At 42.1% G+C, this 25,323-nt stretch overlaps 1 protein-coding gene across 8 annotated transcripts in view; it reads left to right on the forward strand.

The window, feature by feature from the left end:
• LDLRAD4 (low density lipoprotein receptor class A domain containing 4) overlaps window positions 1–25,323 on the forward strand; it is a 436,744-nt gene that overhangs the window by 399,733 nt on the left and 11,688 nt on the right. For 5 of the 8 annotated variants that reach the window (XM_054017887.1, XM_054017885.1, XM_054017890.1 and 2 more), the window contains 2 exons: window positions 13,632–13,786; window positions 25,130–25,183. In XM_054017887.1, the coding sequence (XP_053873862.1) occupies window positions 13,632–13,786; window positions 25,130–25,183 (209 nt within the window). The other 3 variants (XM_054017892.1, XM_054017891.1, XM_054017889.1) reach the window with 3 other exon arrangements.

Genomic DNA, 25,323 nt, shown 5'->3' on the forward strand with positions numbered 1-25,323 from the left:
CTTCCAAAATCCCAGCCTAAATCTATTTTGTTTGAAAGCTTTATCCCTTTGCCACTCCATTTAGTGAAAATGTTGCTTAAATTTCCAGTGGTGGTATGCTGGAGGGGGACAGCACAGATGGAGTAAAGTTCATTTGTAGAACTTTGATCTGATCCTATTGATACCGCACCCCTGCTTAATAAAGGTTAATAAAGACATTCTTTTTTTTACCCTTCTGCCATACCGACAATTTAAATGAGAAACAAGAATCTAGCTCTGCTTCTGGAATCTGATCGATGAAATGCATGACAGCTTTGTTTATGTAAGACTGTAGGAAAAGGATCTCCATTTTTACATATTCCTCAAGCCTCATCCCTTTCATCGGCTTTACTCTTAGGTAAGAGGGACTGCATGGTACTATTTAGAAGCTCATGTCTGACATTAGTTCAGTCAGAAAAGTAGCAGCAAAGTCATGTGAGGCACTTCTCCCCACTCCAAAGGGTGAGCATGCTACCTCTGTTGTGCTCTCAGTTCAGACCTAGGAAAGTAAGTCTAGCTCCTGAAACCAGACTTGCAGTGTTGCCAACGCTCATGATTTTATTGCAAGCCTGGTGATATTTTGTGTTTTTCTTAAAGCATCAGCTGTTGGAATCAAGAGACTGCACGAGTATCTGAGTTGAAAAATATGATTCAAGTGCACTCTAAAGGCTCAGAAACCAGAAGGCAAATAAAAAGAACCTGATATTTGTTTTTTCAAGCTAAGCTTATGATTTTGGAGGGCCAGACTCGTGATTTTTTTAAGGCTACGGGATGGCAATACTGTTAACTATTCCATGGTAATGTGGATTTTAATTATGGCAAGGCTATCATCAGGTCAAATATCTCATCCTGATCTCAGTGGGGTACTTCTTGGTTGGAGTGTGACTGAGACTTATATTTGTTTATGAATGGACAATACTGTGTGTGCGATTTCATATATAAACAGTAATTCTTTTATTCAGGGCTGCACAACCGAAAGGCAATGTGCTTTATCTGCTTTACTTTGAAAGTACAATATAGGAAAGGGCCTTATTTTGTTAAATAGCTCCACAGAATTTAGTGATGGCAGTCATTACTAGGGAGCAATATGTTATATTTACTGTAGTGGGAGAAAAATGTGGATGTTTACAGGGACCGGTGCGTTTCCCGTTACTTTCCAGTGGTGGCTCATAGGCTTTTGCACCCACTTGCAGCAGTAACTTTGGAGTAACTTGGTCTGTCATGAGATCTCCATAAAAATTGCACCATTGCATGCATGCTGTTGTGAGGCAGATGTGAAATTCATGTGAGTCAGCACTCTCCCACTAGACAGACAGAAACTGAGTCCACAACTCTTAGGAAACAAATATCCCATTCATTAGCTCAGCTCCTTTTGGATAAATCATTACTACTGTAAACCATCCATTATAACTAGGGAAAGAAATTTCACAGTGTAAATAAAACAAATTACTGTGGCAGAACAGTTTGTATTTCATTGTAATGTCTAATGGCATGTTCTCATAAATAGATTTTCCCCTGGTCAGATTATCACATCTATGATACACTTGGTCTCCATCAACCTGCACACACCATAGTTATTCCTAGACTTATTTCCTCCCCAGCAGTGCAATGCGGTTCTGCTGTATCGTGTGGTTAGCTAGGGTTAGTCCACTTTTGTGCATGTATCCAGACAGTTTGCATGCAAGCGTTGCCAGAGAAACAATAGTAGAATCACAGACTAAGGGCGTGGAATATCACTCATTGATCCAGTCTGTCATACCACTTATGGATCCAATTGTCAGCATGAATGCAATTCCTTTTATACCTCTTTAAGTATTAAAAATAGCTGATGATGGGATTTGTGGATTTTGAAAAAATCTGATTCTACCACCATTGATCAGACTGTGCATTTGTATTGATTTCCCCCCTTCTCCCTTTTGGACAGAATTTTCCCCATGCTCCTGCTTTTAACTTTCAAAAGTGGGCCTGAGAAAATACTTTTAAAAACTTTACTAGATGCAAGCAGTATTCACCCTTACCTATTCTTGTCTCCTTATGTGTGTGGCTCTCCTGTGTGGACCTCCGTGCATGCATAGTAGGCGGAGTGTTGCTGTGCAGATCTGAGGAAAATGCTGACCCCAGCCTTTGGATTGTGATAAGCTCACCTGTCATTGAGAAACGAGCAGATTGAACTCTTCTAATGAATCTTGAACAGCCAGGCTTGGTCTGTTACGACTCTGATGCTTAAGTACAGTCATAAACATATGCTTCATTTGTCCTGCAGGAATCTTCATAATGTTTTTGAAGCAAATGGCTTCTCCAGTAGTTATTTGCTGTCTGAAGTCTACTGCCACCTTTTAAACTTAAATACACTTTATTTTCAGATGCTTAGTGTGACGGGCTGGACCCCCTGCGATGTCACCAGGTGTGCTGGGACACCACTGAATCAGACTATTCTGCCAGCCTGGGCCCCCCTTTTACCTGGCCTTGCTGGGCTAGGCTCCCCTGTCTATTCCAGCCAAGCACACAGGCAGGGCGACACCCAGCTGCACAGAGAGACAGAGATCTGCTCTGGGAAGGCTTATCTTAAGGGGCTTGCCACAACACCCAGATGTCCACCCCCCTTGGAGTACAAACCCAAAATTATATAAAATTCAACTCTTCCCTCAATGTGGAGGAGGGCATGCACAACTTCTTGCCCCTCTCCCCCCCAGATTACTAAGAAAATAAAAGAGAGCACGCAAACTAAGCTTAATACACTAAAGAAACCGGTTACATGTGAGTTGTCACCCTAAATGTATTTCTAATAATCTTCTTCACAGGCCAGACGCCCTTCCAGGAGTTTTGGTTTTTGTTTCCAGCTCTGCTGTTGTCTTGCTGTGTGACTTATAGCAAGTCACTTAATTTCTCTGTGTCTATTTTTCCTTTCTATGGGGAATATAATACAGTATTGAATTCACAGGTTTGTTCTGAGAGCTATAGGCTATGTCTTCATTGTGAAACAAAAGTGTGTTTTAACCCCGAACTAGCAAACTCAAGTTAGTTAGCTTGATATAAAATCCTAGTAGCGACAAGATGCAGTTAATGTTTACCTCAGCGTAACTAATTGAGGTCAACACTGCATCTGTCACCTGCAGTTTATCTTGACTAGCTGCATTGCTGTAAAAACCACCTGTGTGCCTTGTCTCCACTAGGAATTTACACTGAGTTAGATATCTCAGTTCAAAATACTCCTCTTTTAGCAGTGAAGACATAGCCAAAGTTTGGCTTTTCCTCTCTGAGCTATTCTGGGAGCCAGCAAACTTGAAACAGACAAGGAGAAGTTCTCTGAGAAATTTTGCTTCCACTGGACAGGACGGTTCAGGGGGATCTGTGAGGCAGTGTGTTCAGTAGGGCAGTCTCCACACTTGTATTTTCTTACCATCTCCAACCGCTGTGGTATCACCCGCACTCCTCCACTGGTGCTAACAGTGATGGAAGCACTGTTACAGGCTGGTCGCAGGAATTTTGACCACTTGTGTCAGTGAATGCTGTTCAGAGCAGATGGAGATGATTAAAACACTGGCAGCCTGTATATACTTAGCCCTTCTGCAGTCAGACCCACTGGTGGTCAGGGCCATCTCTGGCTTTTTTGCTGCCCTAGGCAAAAAAGCCACCCGCTGCGCCCCCCCCCCCCCGCCAGCGCAGCAGGGGAGGGCGCTGAGCAATCCCCCACCGGCCAGAGCGCCGGGGGGAGGGCGGCGAGCCTGCCACGGCTCTGCTCTCCCCGGCGGCCACAGCGCCGGGAGGAGGGCGGGGAGCCCGGGTGGGGTTCTCGGCTCTCCCCGGCGGCCAGAGCGCCTGGAGGAGGGCGGAGAGCCTCCGGCGGCCAGAGCCCCAGGAGGAGGGCGGAGAGCCCGGCCGAGGCTCTCAGCTCTCCCCGGTGGCCAGAGTGCCGGGAGGAGGGCAGAGAGCCCCCGGCGGCCAGAGCCCCGGGAGGAGGGCGGCGAGCCTGGCCGGGGCTCTCCGCTATCCCCGGCGGCCAGAGTGCTGGGAGCAGGGTGGAGAGCCCACCGCGGCTCTCTGCTCTCCCTGGCGGCCAGAATGCCGAGGGGAGGGTGGAGAGCCCCCGGCGGCAGGAGCGCCGCGGGGAGGGCAGCGACCCCAGTCGCGGCCCTGCTCTCGGCCGGAGCGCCCCGCCGCGCCGCCCCCCTCCAGGCGCCGCCCCAAGAACATGCTTGGTGGGCTGGTGCCTGGAGCTGGCCCTGCTGGTGGTAGTGCAGCAGTGGGAGATTTACAAGAAATGCTAGTAAAGCTGAGGCCTCGTAGTCCTTGTTGGTACTGTAGAATGGGGCAGTGTGCACAATGTAAGCCTCTGCTTCCAGTTACCAGTCAGCACCGGTGGATAGGCAGAGCCCTGGAATCTGGCCACATCCCAAAGCCATAATCCCCAAAACTGATAATATTGATATACCATATAATTTCAGTAAGAAAACTATCTCCTCCTACTAATATTTTCAATCTCCGATTTTAATCCTGGTTTCACACCTTCATGTGTGTTGCAATTTAAAAAAAACTAGTTTACCATGTCAGCCTGTTCTATCTAAAGATTCTCAAAGAAGTTCTGTGCATTGTCCAGCTCTGTGAAACCTTGCAATTAATGTTGTTTGATAACGTTTGATAAAATATTTTGGTAACGTGTTAATTTGCAATCAGTTTCTCACCATTGTCTCTCTCTGACTGCCAGATAGTTTGTTGGCAATGCAGGATGATGCAAGTGAATAAAGTACCTGGCATGAGACTCACTGAAGTCTCAAAGGGTCTCCTTTTAGTGAAACAGTGAATATTCCTTTTTGTGTGTAAAATACTGTTAATGGCTTATTTAGCAACATGTATTTCAACAGCCTGGCTTTTAGTTTTATGTTGGGGGAGGATTCTTGCATATGCAGACATTCTAGCACCCGCGGCTAATTCTGTCTACCTCTCTCTTTTCACTCTCATCTAAGTTATTTCCATGGAAGGATAATATATTATGTGATCTCTCAGGTTTTTAATGTATCTCTTGATTCACCTCTTATAGCTACTTCTTGAATGGGCTGTAGAAAAACTTAGGGCTGAATCCTTCCCTTACTGGCTGGAGCCACTCTGGGAGTGGTGGGGGTTTGGGGACGGTTGAGCAGTGCCATTGTATTCCTGTGAACTGAACTATTAAGTTCACAAACCAAATCATAGAAGGTCTGCCCACGACTTGCATTGCATTTATTGTCAGGACAAAGGTCTGAAGAACACAATTTTTTCCTTTTCATTCTTTATTATTATTATTATTATTGCTCTTTCTTGAGTTCAATCTGGCCTTTCCTGATAATTATACATCCTGCTTCTACAACTGATGATTAGATTAGCTAATCAAACAGGGAAAAAGCAATGAAATATGATCAAAATAAAGGGCGGAAGGAGTTGTGCTATTTTCAGTACAGATGATTTGGTTCTTGAGGTTTTAATGGAATTAAATGGAGGATTGAATTAGACAATGATTGAATTAAGTGGAAGTCACTGTATACCGGTGTTTAACGTAACAGATCCCTGCACAGAATTTTGATTCTCAACCACCCCTTTAGGGATGTTTTCATAGTCTGAATAGCCCTGAGCAAATTATCACTATCAAACTTACAGCAGCCTTTCCATGCACAATTTCTCATTCCATGTGCATCTATACTAGCAAATTCCTTACCTGTTTTTCAGCAATGGCACAGCTGCACCAATGTTACCAGAAGTGCAAGCTCTAGTGTAGACAGAATGTAGGTATTTTTATCACTGTATCATCTAACTCTGCTTACATGACAGTGGTAAAATGGCTGTGCCCAGCGTGAGCTAGTATTAGTAGACCTACAGAGGTGTTAATTCAGTAGTAGATATCCCCAAAATTAGGAGCGTCGCCAGGGTTTTTGCCACCCTAGGTGGCAGCGCTCCTCCTCAGAGCATTCGGCGGCGGGGGTCCTTCCGCTCTGCGTCTTCGGGGCGCTACAGTGACAGGTCCCAGACCGAGTGAAGGACCCGCCACTGAAGCATCCCGAAGACGTGGAGCGGAAGGACCCCCGCCGCCGAATTGCTGCCGGGGATGGCAAAATGCCACCCCCCAAATCCTGCCACCCTAGGCGACTGCCTAGGGTCGCCTAGTGGAAGCACTGGCCCTGCCCAAAATTGCCAGTGTATACACAGCTAGGACACTCCTGAGCCAGGCAGATAAGAAAAGTGGGCTGCTAATAAAGTGTCATGTTATAGTTCCATGCCCCAGTTTGACTACTTGTTCCATTACAGGAAAACAAACCACCTCTTTAATTGAGGCTTGAAATGAGTGATTTTTTTTTTTAAATCAAAAATCAATTTTCACAGTTTGTGCAAGCTGCTTCCGGGAGCGGCGCAGTCAGGGCAGGCAGGGAGCCTGCCTTAGCCCTGCTGCGCCGCCGGACTTTTAGCGGCCTAAAATCTCTCGGTTTGGCTTCAGTAGTCTCTGGAAGATAGATCCCAATTCCGGGAGACTCCCAGCAAAACCGGGAGGGTTGGCAACCCTACTATTTGAGGGCACTTTCACCAGAACACATGTTCTAATTATACAGCTCACAGGGCCGGCTCCAGGCACCAGCCCACCAAGCATGTGCTTGGGGCGGCACCTGGAGGGGGGCGGCGTAGCGCTGCACTCCGGCCCGAGAGCGGGACCGCGACTGGGCTCACCGCCCTCCCCGCGGCGCTCCGGCCGTCGGGGAGAGCGGAGCCGCAGCGGGCTCGCCGCCGGGGAGAGCAGACCCGCGGCGGGCTCGCCGCCCTCCCCCCGGCGCTCTGGCCGCCGGGGAGAGCGGAGCCCCGGCCGGGCTCGTCGCCCTCCCCCCAGCGCTCTGGCCGCCGGGGAGAGCGGAGCCCCGGCCGGGCTCTCCGCCCTCCTCCCGGCGCTCCGGCCGCCAGTGGAGCCGCGGCGGGCTCGCCGCCCTCCCACCGGTTCTCTGGCCGGTTGGGGAGAGCGGCCTGCGGCCGGTCTCGGCGCCCTCCCCTGCCGTGCTTTTTCAGGCGGCAAAAAAGCCAGAGCCGGCCCTGACAGCTCACTACAGAATCTTTATTCAAATAAAGGGAATGGTAGGCTATAGTAGGTCCACCAAGCCTCATCAGAAGAGCCTCTCTTACAAAATGTCTACTCCTAGCTAATTAGTTGTTTGTTGCCCGTAATGGCTCTAACACTTACTTCAGGATTCTTTAATACATAGTTCATTAACACGGTATTATTCAGAGGAAGATCTTCTGGTTACACCACTTATGGCTACAATACGCTATAATGGTTTGTCATGTGGGTGGTGCGTGCACATGCACAATAACATTTAATTAAAATAATGTTTTTTGGGGGGGTACAATATTTAATGCATAGATGAAACTGACATATCAGGCTTTCTGCACACCTAATTCTCACATGACAAAAGCAGTTATTCTGTACTGGAAGAGAAACCCATTCAAACATGAGACACTTAAACATTCAAAGCAGTTTCTTCAGTTGCGGGAGAGCAAAGGGGGGAAGCATCTGAAACCGCCAAATAAATTTATTTCCCACTTATTTTTTTAAACCAAGTTTCTCTGAAATCAACTTTGTCATTTTAAAATTTAAGTCCAGAGATGATCTTTTGTGTGGCAAGTTTCAACCCAGAGAAATTTTTTATAGCTGAATTATAAATCCCTGGATACAGGAATTTATAATGGAAATGCCAATTGACCTTAATAGTAGCTGTTAACAGGCACAGATGACCCACAAAAGGAAAGATTACAAAACCACACAACAAGGATATATAAAATGTATAGGTCAATCTATAGAATTAATTCTTTAAAGCCAGTGATAAGATTCTGAACTTTAAAGTTCCCTCTATTACTATTGCTGTAGCTCATTACTGTTAGCAATGCTGCAGTTGATAATATTCAAGTTGGACAGCAGTTCATGAGTATATGTTTTAAAACCTATTCTAATGTTCTATTAACCTCTCAGGACAATATTTTATATGATCTATTACCATTACGCCCCCACCCCCGAACGCAGTGTTTTATTTTTATATATATATATATATATATATATATAGGGGTGTGAGTGTATAGATATTCTAAGCAAGAATCCTTGACATTCTTAAAGTAATAAATCTCAAATTCATATTCTGCAATTCATTACCAACCCACAACTATTTTAATCAGTGTGCTTTAGTTGTGTATGTGTTCAGGTGCATTGCTGGACTAGGGCCATAGGGCTGGCAGTATTGAATATCAGCACTTACAAAAAAATATATATAGTGCTAACAAACTACAAATCCAGGCAATCAGGAAGGCATTATGGTCAGGAGACCTGTTCTATTCCTAGCCGATAGGAGACCTGTTCTATTCCCAGTCCCATTGACCTGCTGTGTGACTTTGAGCAAGTGGCTTCATTTCTCTGTACCTCTGTTTCCCCTCCCGCTCTTGTCTTGTCTGTTTGGATTGTGAGATGATCAGGCAGGGATTGTCTCATGCTCATGTGTTTGAACAGTGACTAGCATGATGGAGAACCAGTCTCAGGTGGTGCATCGATCGGGTCACTATTGCAATAGAAATAAATAGTATTACTAATGGGAGGAAGGAGGACTGACCAAACTGGCTATGCAGGCATATTTAGGGGTTCTGTAAGCATTTTTTAAAATAGTGAGTTGAAAAGCTACTGGAGGACAATCATATGTCAGCCTATATATCTGGCAGGGGTGAAACACTGTTACTAAATATTAACTGTAGTTGTGCACATACAAGCTGTACCGAGAACAAGACATGCCAATAACTTGTTAAAAATGGAATGTGGATAGAAACTACCATTCTTCCCTTTCTCCCACTCCTTGAAATTTGAAAAGCGGATGAGTTGATTTAATTTACAAAGGTCAGACCCAGTACGGCTACTCCGGTATTCAAAACTAAAAATGGAAAATAACTTTTATTTTAGCTACAAAACAATTCTCATGATGGTTGTTCTTTGGCAATATTACACCAGGATATTTCCCTATTTTTTGTAAGCCATAATTACACTATGACTCTCCCTACAACATAACATAACAAAAGTGCAGGTAGTTTCTAAAGGTGTCTTCTATATGGCTCTGTACCTGTCAGCCCTGGAAAGGCCTGGAATAAATACGTTTGGCGATAAATGTTTTCATTGATACCTTTTAAGTCCATTGGAGTGAGCTGGACACAGAGCACAGTCTGGATGGATAAAGAGGAAAAATAGCAAATATATTGCTTAAATTAGTATATTCTCTTTTCAATAGCTGGCATTTATAAATTTAGAACCACACAGAATATATCAGGGAAAAGTGTTGATAAATCAGAAATAATAAAATGTCTGAATAGAATGTAATAAGTATCATACCCAATGGCAATTAAAACAATTTTTGTTAACATTATTTCACTTGATAAGGTTCAGAGAAAATGACTGTATTGTTCACAGAGTGTGATTTGGAGGGAAGATTAGCAGTACAGTGCTTTTATCTCCATCCAGGCTTCGACTATGCTTACGTTAGTAGCTTACAGTAGAAAAGTCTGTGTGTGTGTGTGTGAGAGAGAGAGAGTTTCCTAGTATGCTTATGACATCCTCAGTTTCCAATGCGGAGCTTAGTTAAAAGAGCATGTGTGAGCAACTCCCAATAGTTGGAGACCTCTGGCAAAGAGTGAGACAGAGGGAGGGAGCATTAGCAGTCTTGACTAAAGTAGTGAGTGCAGTGTTCTGGGCATGGAATGACGCACATATTGTGCTGGATCAGAAATGCGGAAGAATTAGAAGCCTCTAAGTGTCAACTAGTCGTGGTTTAAAGAGCAAAGCAGCACAGCTACGAAGCTGTTCTCTGTGTGGCGCTGGTAAGGTATACATCGTTCTTTGACTTCTCTCTCTCTCTGCTCTCTCTCGCTCGTTTTCTTCCCTTCCTCTCTCCCATTTTCCTCCCCTCAAGGCTTACATAGCACAAGGCTTCTGACAGGGATCAAGGGGGAAACAATTTGGTTGGGCTTTACAGATTTTCTTTTTCTTTAATTTTTTTTAAAAAATCCTTTTTTGTTTTACGTTTAGTGTGAAGCAAAAAAGATTGTACTAGTCAGCGTTGAAATGCTAGTTCTTTTCTTGTCTCTGTGTGTGTGTATGTGTGTGTGTTTGTGTGTGTGTGTGTGTAAATATATATATGTGTGTATATATCTGAATACACACGCAATCTATGTATGTACATTTTTGAGTAAACAAGAGTAAAAGTCCGTTTCAGCTGGTCTGAAGATATGAGGCCTTGGAGAGACTATCTATTTTCACAACAGCACCAAGTTCCTGTTACATTACATGTTGCTCTCTGCTGATGGCAGTTGATAATTGGTAGCCACAGTCTGTGGTCTGAGCGCAGCTTTTTGTCTAGCACCTGGGCTGGGCCCTGCTGATATACAGTGGAGTGAGAGAGAGTCACACACAGACAGAAAATAAGCTAGCTGTAACTGTGCAACTCCGGGTGAGCAGCCTCAAGAGGATATTGCCTCACTGCATGGAACTTACCTGAGGCTGACTGGTGATGCTGTGTGTGCTGGGGGGTTCACAGAGAGGCTTGAATCCCTTTTCCAGAGGACACGATTATGTCCAGTGAACAGCGTAACAGTACAGCGTTGAAGGATGCTCAGTTAAAAGACCTGTTATTGGAAAAAGGTACTCCAGTTTTTGGTTGTATTTTTTAAATATTTATTTAATATATTTGCATGAATCAGATTATTGTAAACTTGATCTCTGACTTCTATCTGATCTGCCAAGTTACAATATTGCTGTATCAGAGCTACTCTTATAAGCAGAGGTGTATAAATAGAAGGAAGTCTATTATATATGCACACAGTTGTTTGTACAACAATCTCTTTAGGAAAATGGTCCAGGCATTTCTACCCACATGAATACAAATAAGCTAATGTATCCCCTCTTCTATTCTTAATTTATTCTCCTAGGAAGGTGTTTTCAATAAATACACAATTGCCTTTTTTGCTGCATATTTGTGAAGTAAAAAAAAAATATTCCCCTGGAAAAACTGTATTACTCCTTTATGCCTGTGTGTGGGTGGGTAGATATAATTTTTTCCATGCTCCATTTTTGAAGAAAAGCTTTACTAGGGGATGTGGGTGGTGGTGGTTAGGGTGAGGTGCCTCTCACGTTTGCCGTTAACTGGGGAGCCTGGGTGGGGTGTGTGGGGGTACGTGACTGTATGTTGGCATACATCAGAAACCTCACTAATTGCCTTGAGTTGTGTCAATAAATGTAGACTACTTGTGCTATTGTCCTTTTTCTTCTGTTCTAATAACTAGCAGGGGGACAAATTGGGTACAGGAAAAGATTAAATATCTCCCGCCCCACCCTTTGAAAAGAAATTGCTACCCTTGAAAATCTAATGGAGTGTTTTCTTATGCTCTGTTTTTCATTTTTGCATCATAAAGCCAAATATGGAAAGAGTTTGTATGTACATGCTGTAATAGAATATACTGTGGTTTTATTATATGTGACCATATTTTGATTGTATTTTTTTGTTTGTAAGTCTCTCAAATGATTCAGATCCTGAAACATTTATTCAGAGAAAGACGGTACTGCCCTTTCATAGAAATACTGGGCCCCCGATAAATGTGGAAGACTCAGCCCTTGGCAGATATAGAACTAACATGTCATTCCAGTGATCTCTACATTCTAGGAAAGTCTCTAAATCAACATTACTCGTTTTGCATGTTGCCCTTTAGCAACAGTCTCACAGTTTCCACAGTAATGAAGTATTATATAGGCAAAAAAAAAAAAAAAGTTGTGGGTGTGGAGATGCTCAAATATCTAGCCTTTATATATTCTGTAGTATAGCAACTGTCTTCTGTGTCAAGTTTGTAACCTGCAATTGTGACCTAAGGCAAATTGACCTTATCCTAAAACACATAAGTAATTTCTGTGTTCCATGCTTTTAGATGTTTTAGCTATCAGTACAATGACCTGAGAAAAAACTGACAAACTGATTGTTGTATGTGGAGTTCTTAGCAGGAGTAATGGGAGGGTATAAAAGACTGAAGAATGAAAGTGTGTGTAGGAGTTGATTGTGTTTTTAATGAATGGTCTATACTTAACTGAAAAGAAAAAATAAATTAAAAATGTAATTGCATTGTTAAAGGAGCTTTTAATCTTGGAATAATTTCAGTTACACCTACTGTGATTAGCAATGAAATTAAGCTGCTAGACTTTTGTTTGTATGCTCTTGTTCATTGATAACTTCTGACAAGTAACAAAACCTTGTAGCACAGGCAGATATAGCAGGTATTACTACATGCTAGCACTGATAACCTTGTAGTATGCTTGCCTTTTTGCATTTCTTGAAGGTTTGTGATGATTTTGTTTGGAAGAGATTTTAGAAGCTAAAAAGCTTGGTTTGCAATACAGGACATTTTGAAGAATACATATAGCAATCTTCCTTTCACTCAACTTTTAAAAATCACCCTGGAAAAGAAAGACATAAAAGGGAAAAAGTCCTCTTTTCCCCCCCAGTGCATTTAAATTTCTGCCTTTTAACGTTGTTAGCTTCTTTTTTGCCTGGCCAAGATTTTTAAAATCGGAAGCCTAAATTTAGTCTCTAAATCCATATTCAGGAATCTAATTAGGTAGTGTCATTTTTCAGAAGTGCCCGTTTCCCTTTTTACCTGTGTGGCAGCTAAAGATGTGCTCCTATAGACTAGACATTCTCTTTGAAGACTAGAGCATCCCTTGTGAGTGATGCACTGTTTCCATAGAAATGTAAGCAAATGCATAATTCCTAAGGGCAAATTCTTCCCTTAGTCACACCCATGCTCCTTCAATAAAGCCAGTGGGGTTGCATGGGCGTAAGTAGGGGAAGTTTTTGCCTCTAAATAACAAGTTTTTGGTGGTACGAGCTAGTCTTTTGCCAAAATGGCAGACTTTGTAATGTTTACATTGTAAATAGCATCATTTCCTCAATCGTGTCTGTGCTGGCTTTCATTTTTAACTATGTTGGACTTTGCATTAGTTTGGGGTACCAGAACTCAGTAACTCAAGTAAAATCTTACTGAAGACCAGGCAGTTTGTAGTTTTCATATGAGTTCGCAGATCGAGTTAAAGACTGGGCTTTCCCCATAGACTTTAACTCTTTCAATTATGTTCTATCAGCTGCAAATTGTTAGCATGGCTGAGATACTGGAAACAAAGTCTTGATTCTTCTCTCTGCAGTATCAGCTCTGATGCTGCTGGAGATCCCAGGATTGTCCTCACACTGTAGGGTGTTAATAAAATAGCTTTTCCCTCTGGGATCACTATATTTTCCAAAGGACTGCGTCTTCTTCGAGAAGAATTACCTTTGTGGAGGCTGCATCATGAAGTCTCTTAAGCTTTGATTTGCAGCTACCCAATGGCCTAAACTCTGTTAGTGCTTAAATGTGCTTTCTGCATTCTGGTTAGGATGCAGAGTTCTTGACAAAACTGATATTTTAATCCATTTTAAAATGGCCATCAATAAATAGCTTGAGACAATTGTTGTGAGATACTGAATGTTTGCAGAATATTGTTGCAGAAAATGAATGTTCTGTGTCCAGGCTGATGGTTTTTCTCCCTTTCATTGTTTCAGCTGAACTGGAGTTTGTTCAGATAATCATTATAATCGTGGTGATAACTGTTATGGTGATAGTGATCATCTGCCTGTTGAACCATTACAAACTCTCAACACGCTCTTTCATCAACCGACAGAGCCAAAACAGGAGGCAGGAAGAAACTTTGCAGCCGGTAAGTCCAACCTCCTTCATCCCATTCTCCTCCTCCTCATTCATGCTGGTCTCTTTCAGAGCTTAAAAATACATGAAGTTCTGCTTATAGGCAGCCATGCAAAAAACTTCTGGCATCAGTTGTATTATTCTCTGTTAGTGAGTTAGTTTTTTGCCACTGTAAGTATTAATGAAAAAAATCAAGTGCCCGATTTTAGAGTTTCACTGCACAACTGTTTTTAGGCACTGCTGTGTTTTATATAGCAGCTTTTTCATGCTTCATATTTGTCTGGTGGTGTCAGAATGTGAAAGCCCTGATTACTGCTTCTACTGCAAGTTTTTAGTGAATTTTCACCTTACGGAAGGTGTTGCAGTGATGACCTGGGAAGATTTGTCATTTCCTGTTTATCCTTAGAATAGATGCAGTAGCGTTAGCTCCTTACCAGCTACTGGGGAGAATGTGAAAAGCCTGACATTTTTCTCTCAGTTAATTCCCTTCCACTCCCAGGCTTGTCTCTGCCATCTGAAGGGGGGAAAGGCATCAAACAAATGTCTTAAATCAGGAAAATGATATGTCCCCCAATTGAGGAAAGTCCCGACATTGATGGGGCCCAATAACTGAGTAATTGCCTTTTTGTGGTTCCTCTGGTCTCTCTCTTGTTCAGTTTAATGTCATTTTCAGAGTTGCAGCACATGCAGCTGTGGCATCGAGGATCCTGAGATGTTGCAGGCAGGCAGTCCCTACTAATGCCCCTCATGTTTCCAGTGTCCATTAAAGGCAATGGCAAAACTCCCATTGACTTAAATGGGGCTAGAATTTTATGCCAGGAGTTTGACACTTAGACCAGAGGTCCTGCATGTAACCCCATGTCTCTCTTCTGTTTTCTAGAGCACCTCTAGTGGCGAAAGGAGAGCTTGCTACCTGTGCCCATTGAGCTCTTACTCTTTGAGCTCAGGTTGGCAGTAAGAATGCCATTTATGATGATAGTTTTTGTGATAAAGACAGCATACCCCCTCAGGAACTGGGTTGAAAACACAACCTTATTTCATATGCCATTGAACATCCAATGTCCATCAGATGATGATGACTTTCAACCACTACTGCATTGGGCTGGTTTCAAACCAGTGTCTAGAGGTGTATCCCCTTTCCAACTGACTGAGCCACCCAATAACTTGCTTCTTTTTACATCTGTTTGTAACATGGTTATACAATTGATCCAAAGGGAAAGAATTTGCATAAAGTCCCAGTTTTATGTTTTTGAGTGAAGTTAGAACTTATGGAAATGATGGATGAATTACACTAGTTAGGGTTAGACTCAGTGACAGCATTCTCACTCCCCACCAGTACCAGCCCCTGCTGCTCTGGTGATAGGCCTCTTCTGAGCAGAGAGAGACACTGTCTCAACATGTGGAGTGATTTTGTATTTGTAGGTGAATGGGGACTAAGCCTGACACTATCAAATGGGTGACCTAAGTCAGCATTGATCCACTGTTCCACCTGGTCCTCTCACTCATGGTATCATTTTAAAACAATGTAGTAAGGCCCTAGTAAATGCTTCTTTGGTAGGACAAATTGCATTCTTTGTTTTTTTGCAGATTTTTTGGTTCTGAGGGGGCTATTTTATATCCTATAGCCTAGGCAAACAGATGCTATAAGCATCTCAAAATATATTCCCTGCCAACACACATTATGATGTTAGTGTCATGAGAAGACAACGTAGTCCTGAAATATGGTAAGCTTATTGTCCCTGGAGTTCTTCTTTGCAGACCATCTACATTCTGGTGGTATCTGGGGGATCTATTTGTTCTTGCACCTAAGAGAAGGAGGAGAGAAACTGTCTTATTGAGAGTACATGCTGTAGACATGTTCCCTCTCACAAGGTACCTCCAGAATATTGTATTCTAACTGGGTTAAAACAAAATCAGAGCTCTTAAAACTTTGCCCTCACATACTTCTTACTGGCTGGAGAAATCATTTAGACTAATTTGAGGATTTTTCTTAAATGAACACTGTGAACTTAAACTTTTTCAGACAGAAGTGTGATTGTTTACCTACAATTGCTACAAGTGCTGAAATAACTAGAGGACGTTAAGAAATATTTTTTCTTTCCCCCTTTTTTTAATGCCGAGTGGTGTCAAATGTGTACAACAATCCATTTCAAGATTTCCCGTTTATAGTCAATATCCCCTGTTGTTTGGGTGGGCCTTGGTCATAGGAACTATGGAGAGAAAAACATATTTTTGTAAATAAGAAAATGTAATTTGGCACTGGGGAGAGAGGAGCAGGTATCATGCCTGAAACCATTTTTAACTAATTTTTAAAATAATAACTAAATTTCTGATTGATGATACCCTTTTAAATAATGACAATCCCAGGCCAGTGGCTGGAAAGAGTCAAGAAACTTTCTGGGATGGGGTTGCCATCATTGTTCATTTGGGTCTCTATTCAGCCAAGAACTTTACTTCAAATGATTTTGCTATTTTTGTAGGGCCCAACAGGTGATGCTACTTGGATGGTCCCTAACTAAGGCCTGATCCAAAGCTCACTGAGACAACAGAAACACTCCCATTGACTTCAGTGGGCTTTGGCTCAGATCCAAGTTTGATCCTGCAAACACTTGGGGTATGTCTACATTGCAATCTAAGCCCGGGATCCAAATTGAGGCTCAAGCCTAAACCCCCTTCCATCTACACACAAATTGCGCTAACCCAGATCTCGGCCCCAAAGTCCAAGAACCCCATGGCGGTGGAGGGTCTGAGTCAAGCTGGGATCCAGGTTTCAAGCCCTGTTGCTTTGCAGTGTAGACACAGCCCCACTGGCTTCATGCTGTAGGAATCCGCCAAAAGTATCCCTCAATCCCGTGGGCCGACTTCCTTTGTTCTCTGGACAGTCAAGTTTTCCACACTGCACCACAAACAAAGGGCTAGAGCAGCCATGTTTTGGAAGGGCACTAGGAAATCTGGGATATGGATGGTTGGACACAGGTCCACATAATGCAGTGTAAATGCTGGAGCCCCAGGTTGGGATCCAGAGTTTCAGTTCCTGACCTGGGGTTGCAAATGAATGTAGATGCTCTAGCACTAGGTTAACAAACCCAGGGTCTGCTAACTTGAGTTCTACTAACCCTGGGCTTACATTGCAGTGTAGACATATCCTTAGGCACAAGTCTATAAAACTGGAAAGATTTCCAATAGAAACAGTTATGTTAAAAACAATAAACATTCCCCTGCAATGTTCACAGTCCAGGCAGTGAAGGATTGTGCCAGTTCATGAAAACCAGAAAATGCACTATTGAGTGAACCAACACTGAAAATGAGTAGTTTGTTTTCATTGTCTAAACTGAGTGAAATGCACAAGCTAAACAAACAGCTTCAATGATGAAAAGTAACAGAAGTCACAATTTTTTTTTTTTAATTCTGTATATAGGTTTTCAACCTGGCAGTGTCCCTTTAAGTATTTTTCAGGTCTTGTTCTCTTTTAATTGAGGATGATAACTGGGTTCTCTGTCATGGGAGCAATGATTAAGGTGCGCAGACTGAGAACGGATTTAGAATACTTACTGACTACTAATTGCTAAAGAAGGTGCACATCACTCTGGCTCAGCCCTTTGCTGTTTCTGAGCAACAGTAACTAAAAGGAGTGTCATTTCAGTATTTTCACAGAAGAATTATTTTTAAAAATAAAATTATGCAGTTGATCATTTCTCTGTTTCAATGAACTTCGTCCAATTTCTGCTGTTGCTTCCTTACATCCAGGCAACCCTATTAACTTCATTGAGATTGCACAGATGTAACTGCGGGCAGAATCATAGCCCCTTTTGTTTTAATTTGAATTCTATACACTGGACAGCTCTGATGGTATTTTCATATGAGTTCATATTTGCATAAGTCTTAGATTTGCTCCTTTTATCACAACCAGTCCTGGTGCTGCTAATGTCTGAACTGTAGCAAGATGACACAGGTTTCTGATGCCACAAAGACTAGAAACCCAGATAGCTCATGTTTTTTATTCAGGTCTTTCAAAAAAAAAAAAACAACAACCCACAATTGAAATTAATAGATTAAAACTCTTCCTTCTATTATTGCCAGCCTCAAGTTGTTTAAAAATCACGAGATTGGCTTAAAAGTCATTGGATCTTTTTTTAAAAAATACATTTTGCGTTATTTTTGTTTGCCTTCTGATTTTGAAGTCTTTACAGAGAGAATGCACTTGCTTCACGTTTTCAAGATTTCCTTTGCAAACTTGAGGGCCAGAAACTTACTTATTTTTTTTAATTGGAATTCTCATACAATCTCTTGATTCATGCAGTTGGGCATTAAAAATAACACCAAATATCACAAGATTTGCAATAAGATCACAAGTGTTGTCAAAACTGACATCCCAGCTTTTCAAAGGACAAAAAGAGACTAGTCCTGGAAAATGTCAGTGGCTCTTTAAAAAAAAGTGCTGATAACTGACTGTCTCAGTGTTCAGGTTGAAATGCACTTTCCTGTGTACCCATCAATTCTCTGCTTTCTTTTCTTTTGTCTTGTTCTTCTCCAGCCTTTCCTCTACTCTCCTTATCTTGATTTAATGTGCTGAAAACATCACATGTGTCTAAATCAGACCCACAGATACATGATTTTTCCATAGCAGTTTTGCTTCAGGCAGATGTTTAAGGTTCTACTGCATAACCAATCCTGCTATCTGCCAGGGTGGCTTAAAAACACTATTCTTCAGTGTAGATGGAACCTAACCATGACTTCAAATCATAATGGAAATAACCCAAACTTGCATATGATTTTAGGGACAGAGTTAGGTCTCACCTATGCTGCAGGGTTATACTGTGTTAAGGGACAGCCATGTTGTAAATGGGCTCCCTGACATGGTTGGATTTGTATTGTAAAGGTGACCTAAAATGGCAAGGTAGTACTTAATTGTACAGACATTATGATTAACAAAATATTAAATGTTTTCCCCTGCTGGTCAACCAATAGTGGGATAAGCAGTGCTTGGATACAAAATCAAAGGTGAGAGGGAAGGCAAATATTATATAGTATGTACCATCCTGTGGGAAGGAAATTAGTGCTCACACAGCCAGGAGCAGGCCCAATGCTGTTTGCTAGCAGAGTGCCATCAGCCAACTTCATACTCTGTAACATCTCATGTGCTGCTGACTGCTTCTATCAGCAGTACGGGAGTTCTCAGAACACAGCTGTATGGTGGCCTTTTAGGGGTACACCAGCCTACGGTGCAGCTGACATCTTTTTGGATCTAAATTATGGAACAGAGAATTGTGGGTTGATGTCCTGTGAGAATTGAAATTTCAGCCTTCTTGGTAAATCAAAATGATTCCATGAGAATGTAACCAGAGACACTGGCTCAGGGTGGCAACCCTACTCTCCTATCTACAAGGCCAGGAACTAAATATAAATGTTCCCCTCTGGTGGTTAACCCATAGTGGAATAAGCAGCATTGTCAGTGGGGACATGGAGAAAAAGTTGATTTTGAAAACGACATGTGAGAGGACATTTTGCAAACTTCAGACATTCCAATGTTGATTTCTCTCTCTCTCTCTCTCTTTCTCTGCACCACTGATCTAAAATGGACATTGAAAGAGTTCTGAACACTTTCACTGCCCCAGGCCCACTCCTGGCAGCAAAAAATGTGTCATGCAGGACACTGGCAAATGATTGGCCCCAGCATCCCTGCTTCCAATCTCTGTGAGAGGCAGAGCTGTTAGAGCCAGTCAGCTTTCATTAGTATGTATATTGATAATGCCTATCTGGTACTCTGAGATACTGTTCCAGGAAAGCAATTGTGAAAGTACTGTGCTCTTCCTGAATTTAGCTGGAACAGCCAATTCAGGAGAAAAGCAACAAACAGCAGACCTGGCCTGCATGGAACGATGATGACAACAACAACAGAAACTGTTAAATAATATGAAAACTCCAGGGATTGGCTTGGCGATGTCAAACTTTGGCTTCGAATGATCCCCTTTAAATTGTGTTTCCTTTTTTTATTGCATTAGCATTACTAGTTCTATCCACTGCTGGCAGCCCAGCATTACCTATTTTTCTTTCCATTATTTTAACTTCAGAAATAAAAGAAACCCGATGGGAATAAGTTCCCAGATAACAGCCACAAGAAATAAGTGCCAACGGTATAACTTTGTCACCAGAGCATAGCAATGTAGTTCACACTCATTGCCCTCTTTATTAACTCTAGTGTGCAGGGTTGGCGTTGCAGTTTGCAGTATCCCAAAGTTGTCAGGAGGGGATTGGACATGTATTGCCTTCACTCTCTGATTGCTGCTGGAGTGCAGGGGGATTGGCTCATCTATGCTTCTCCTCAAGATGTACTCCAAGAAGGGACTCTAATTTGAATTGGGCTGAGTTTCCTTTCTCCCTCATCCATAAGGTGGGAGGAATTGGGTCTTGTATGCCACCTCTTCCGGTCCCAATGTCCGAAAGAGGCCTCTAGCTCATGAGTTGCTAAGCAGAGTTAGCCAGTTATGAGAAATTGTTTGGTGATTTTGTGATACAACTAAACATAAAACCACAACATTTTGTTTCAAAAGTTACTCATTTATTGGAGTGTTCTGGCCATTATTGTTTGACGCCTACCTAATAAAGGCACCGCATCTCCTTTAATGGGGGCAGTATAGTCCAGGGACAAGCAGCAAGGAACTCCTGGATTCTAATCTGCCACTGATTCAATGAGAGGCCTTGAGGAAGTCATTTCTTAGTCTTCAGATGCAAAGTGAGGATAATAATATTCACTCACCTTAAGGGACGACTTGAAGGTTAGCGAATGCTTGTACAATAATCTACAGTGAAGTCCAAGGATGTAAAAGCTTTAAGTGTATTCATAGTCATTATTTCTGCTAGCTATAGCTAGTCAGAAGACAAGTATAAATGCAGTTCTTTCCCTGATTAATTTTCCCCTTACCATCCCAGTACCCTGTCTCTTTGTCATTGCACAGCCTTGTGCAGAACACCATCACTGTGCTTTCACTTAGGAAATAGGATTTCTAAGGGAGAGAGAAATCTTGCTGTAATGTTTGCTTGTTCTATTGGGGCATACAACAATTTTGCTTTGCTTATGTTCTAAAGGGGAAGTGTTGGCGATCATTAAGAAATATGACAGTCTGTGCCTCCAAAGAAGAAATAGATTGTGGAGAAAACTAGTGTGTGTTGGCTATTCCTAAAACCAGTCAGAAAACTGAGGCTCTAACTCCAACCTATTACTGCCACCTAGGGTCAAAATTAAAAACTACACTCAGAAAAATTTCATCTGCAAAAAGTGTGGCTGCACAGTTTGGGTAGGAGGAAGGAATAGTAATCTTAGGCCATCTCTAAACGGCACTTCCGTTGTTAAAACTTTTGTCGTTCAGGGGTGTGAAAAACACACCCCTGAATGACCAAAGTTTTAATGACGAAAAGTGCCAGTATGGACAGCGCTTCAGCGGCTTCCCGGCACCGAAGCTACTGCCGCTCATTGGGGTGGTTTTATTTTGTCACCGGGAGAGCTCTCTCCTGGTGTCAAAGAGCGGCCACACAGCGCACCATGCAATGGCGCAGCTGCAGCGGCACAGCCACGCTGTTGTAAGGTGCACAGTGTAGACGTAGCCTTAATTTCAGAAAGAAAGGAGGGCTTTGACTTCTCAGCGGTCACTATAGTCTGTATGTATGATATGCCTGTCTACTGTAAGCATGGTAACATAACATTTTCAAAATATATTCTACTGGAAACATTGCTCTAGACGTTGGGGTAATGGTGGAGTTTCCAGCCTTAGGCCTTTTTGCTTGGGTTCCTTCTCCTAATTTAGACTCCTATTTCTCTCTCCCACGCTCTTTGCTAATGGAGGCAAGTCCATCCCAGTGCCCTCATGTCATGTGCATTGAAGGGAACAGCCTTAACGTTGGTTATACCCGATGAACCAAACTTTCACTGGCATCCAAGCAGGAGCGCCGCCAGCTTTTTTGCCGTCCTAGGCGGCGGAAGGTCCCGCCCCCAAAATACTGCCCCTGACAGAGGCGGCGGAAGGTCCCGCCCCCAAAATACTGACGATGACCAAGCGGCCGAAGATCTGGCCACCGCGGTCGCCGCCCCCCAAATGTTAGCGCCCTAGGCGACCGCCTAGGATGCCTAATGGGTTGCACCGGTCCTGCATCCAAGGATAGTGACGATAAGCCATGAGAAAGTACAATACTGAACTGAGATCAGGGTTCTCATTCTGGTTGTCTGCCAGACTTGCTGCGTAATATTGTAAACACTCATAGTGCATGACAAAAAGAGAGTCTCTCAGACAGATCAGCCCTGAAACTTACAAGTGGGGGGTGGGATAGGGGGATAATCTATTTAAATGATATCAAAGCAAACCCAGAGTAAATATAGAATTTCTGCAGTCCCTGCGATAAATGGCAAACTAACAAAACCCCCACCAATAAAACAGAAACAAAAATCATTCAGAAGTTCCCAAAGCAACAGAGGATTTAATGCAGTTGGTTGAGAATGTCCATCAGTTGAAATGGAGTCTTTCTTCAGTCTCACTAGAAATATTCCTTTTTGAAATGTGGAGCCAGTCAGATGTTTTTGCCTCATTGTAGTCTCTGACTTTTATTAATCATAATTTTGTGCTTCTAATTTACCTTGGTTTAATTAAAAAATATTGAAGCCATTGCACCTCTTCCAACAAATTCCTTCCCCTCCCCCCCAATTTGTTGATGTGTTGACTGTAAACTGAGGAAGCTGGGTGACTTTGGAGGCATCAGGAAACAAAATATGTAAAAATGGCCTTGAAAAGTCACCTGCCTGATAAATCTCTTTGTGAAATACAAAACTGTAAGCATTGGCCTGCTAAACCCAGGGTTGTGAGTTCAATCCTTGAGGGGGCCACTTAGGGATCTGGGGCAAAAATCAGTACTTGATCCAGCTAGTGAAGGCAGGGGGCTGAACTCAATGACCTTTCAAGGTCCCTTCCAGTTCTATGAGATAGGATAGGTATAGGTAAGAGCAAGAACCTAACAAACTGAAATGTACTTAATAAGAGGGGTGAGAAACATTTAGTGCTTGATATTAAATACAAAAGATTTTTGTTTGCAAAACCTTACAATATCCATTTAATATATAAAATCTAATAAAAGAAAATTATAAAGAAGACGGTACAGATGCATTTATTTCTCTCTTGTCTTTTCCCTCCCCTCCCCCATTCTCGTTTCTATGTTTTTCACTTTTTTCTCTTCCCCTTTTCCCATTTTGGCACCTTCCCTCCTTTTTTGCATTTTATTTTTTCAGCGTAATGAAATTTGTTTCTAATTGTTCTTGTGGGGCAGCATATCTCTTTCTGCTTCTTCAAGAGGTTCTTACACATGGAGTAGCTGCTGATTGCAGCAGAAATTTACTAACATCCTACTCACTTTCTCCGTGCATCCCCTTCCATGTGATTAACTTTATGCCTTGTCTACATGGGAAAGTCATATCAGTATAATTATATTGGTATAGGTAAATTGCTACAAGTTATATTAGTATAATTCTCTGCACTGCACGAACACTCTTATTCTGGATAAGAGTGGACTTTTCCAATTTGGTTTAAAATGATATACGCTAAACTGGAAAAAGCAACGAAGTCCTGTGGCACCTTTCAGACTAACAGATGTATTGGAGCATAAGCTTTCGTGGGTGAATGCCCACTTCGTCGGATGCAAGTGGGTATTCACCCACAAAAGCTTATGCTCCAATACATCTGTTAGTCTTAAAGGTGCCACAGGACTCTCTGTTGCTTTTTACAGATCCAGACTAACACGGCTACCCCTCTGATACTAAACTGGAAAAAGCCACTCTTATTCTACAATACGAATGTCCATCCAGGGAGTTAAATCACTATAGTTATACCAGTGTAAATTCGTACCTTACCTTACACTGGTATAACTTCCCATGTAGATAAGCCCTTATTCAGATGTAGAAGGAATCTGACTCAGTGCTGTGTGCAAGCCCAGGAGACTATCCTTGTCTTACCCATTCCTCCCTGACACAGTTCCCCCTCACTATTCAAACTATGTGCCAGTGCTCTTTCTTTCTTTCTTTCTTTCTTTCTTTCTTTCTTTCTTTCTTTCTTTCTTTCTTTCTTTCTTTCTTTCTTTCTTTCTTTCTTTCTTTCTTTCTTTCTTTCTTTCTTTCTGGTAGGGATTAGGAAAGCAGGTACACATTTCTCACATTGGAAAAGGCTAAAAATGAGCAATGGAAAACTGAGGCAGAACAGCTGCTGCAAAGTGAATAAACATGCCGTAAGGTACCAGGGAATAGAACTGAAGAAGAGAGTATGTAAATGAATGAGCTCCCGGGCTTTTTCTACATAGAGGAGAATTGAGGGGCATGGTGAAAAAGCAGGAAGGTGAAATTTACAATAAACCCAAAAGGGACAAATGGCTTTTTCCTTTTACTGGCGTTTCTTATATTTGTATAATGACAGAACTTGACTTAGTTCCAAGAAAGGTATCATGACTGAGATGCTTCAGCAAAGCCAATTACTTCTTAGAAATAACATTTTTATTTTGCCACATTTCGATTGCATTTCTGTGCTTTACAGCTTCTCTTGTCCCTTTTGGATTTATCTTAAAGCTATATTCCTTTCAGCTGTGATATTTTCAAGTAAAATAAAGCCATTAAGGTAGTTATTGCTGCTCTGAAAAGAAAAATGTAATGAAATAACAATATACCTTAAGCACTTTTCTCTTATTGACATTTTCTTATTTTTTGTTCGTGCTATCATTCTGCCCTTAATGTTCTAAAGTGTCAAAAACGCATTAGTGGCATACAAAAGAAAATCCTTAGCAGGGAGATAGTTGGGGAAAGGGATTGAGGAATGGAAATTGGTGGGTGAAACCTTACTTACCCTGAATGGTCATAACTGTACACTCCAGTCTTGAGTTGGCCAAAGAGATCCTGGGTTCAGAATATTATTTCATGGGGGAAGAGTGTATGTGGAGCGAGAGAGAGACTAACCAATAAGATCATGAACGTTAGATTCTGTTGTGGACCATTTGAGTCTTGTGCAGTAGTCCATAGTATTGCAAGAAAGGTAAGGAAACTCATGTGAAATTCAAGGAAAACAGGTGAATGTGCAAGCTTGTACTAAATGAAAAAAAGCAAATGTTAAAGATGGTTTAACTTGAATGTTGCACTTACGTTTGCTTTCTGTGTTTTTAGCTTAGTTCTGAGTTCAGTTTTCATGGTAGAAGAAGTGATGGGTTACTTTTTAACAATGCTTCTTTTGATGAATGTAACCAACTGGTACAAGTTGATTGTTCTGAAAAGTTCTTTTATGTTGAAATAAAAATTATGCAAGAAGTTAATATTTTTCTGTTTTCTTTCTCCTGCTAGGAAGGGTGCTTGTGGCCTTCAGACAGCTCAGTGTCACGACAAGGTGCTTCAGAGGTAATGCTTAATTTCTTGGTAACCTTTAATGATTTGCTTTACTGCTTCTAACATATATTTCCCCTCCCTCAAAAACCATTGTTTGGTTGGCTTGCCTACAAGTTGGTTAATTAAGTTTTTTTAATATAGATCAAAAGAGT

This window comes from Malaclemys terrapin, chromosome 2 (genome assembly GCF_027887155.1).
Source record: "Malaclemys terrapin pileata isolate rMalTer1 chromosome 2, rMalTer1.hap1, whole genome shotgun sequence".
Taxonomy (NCBI): Eukaryota; Metazoa; Chordata; order Testudines; family Emydidae; genus Malaclemys; species Malaclemys terrapin.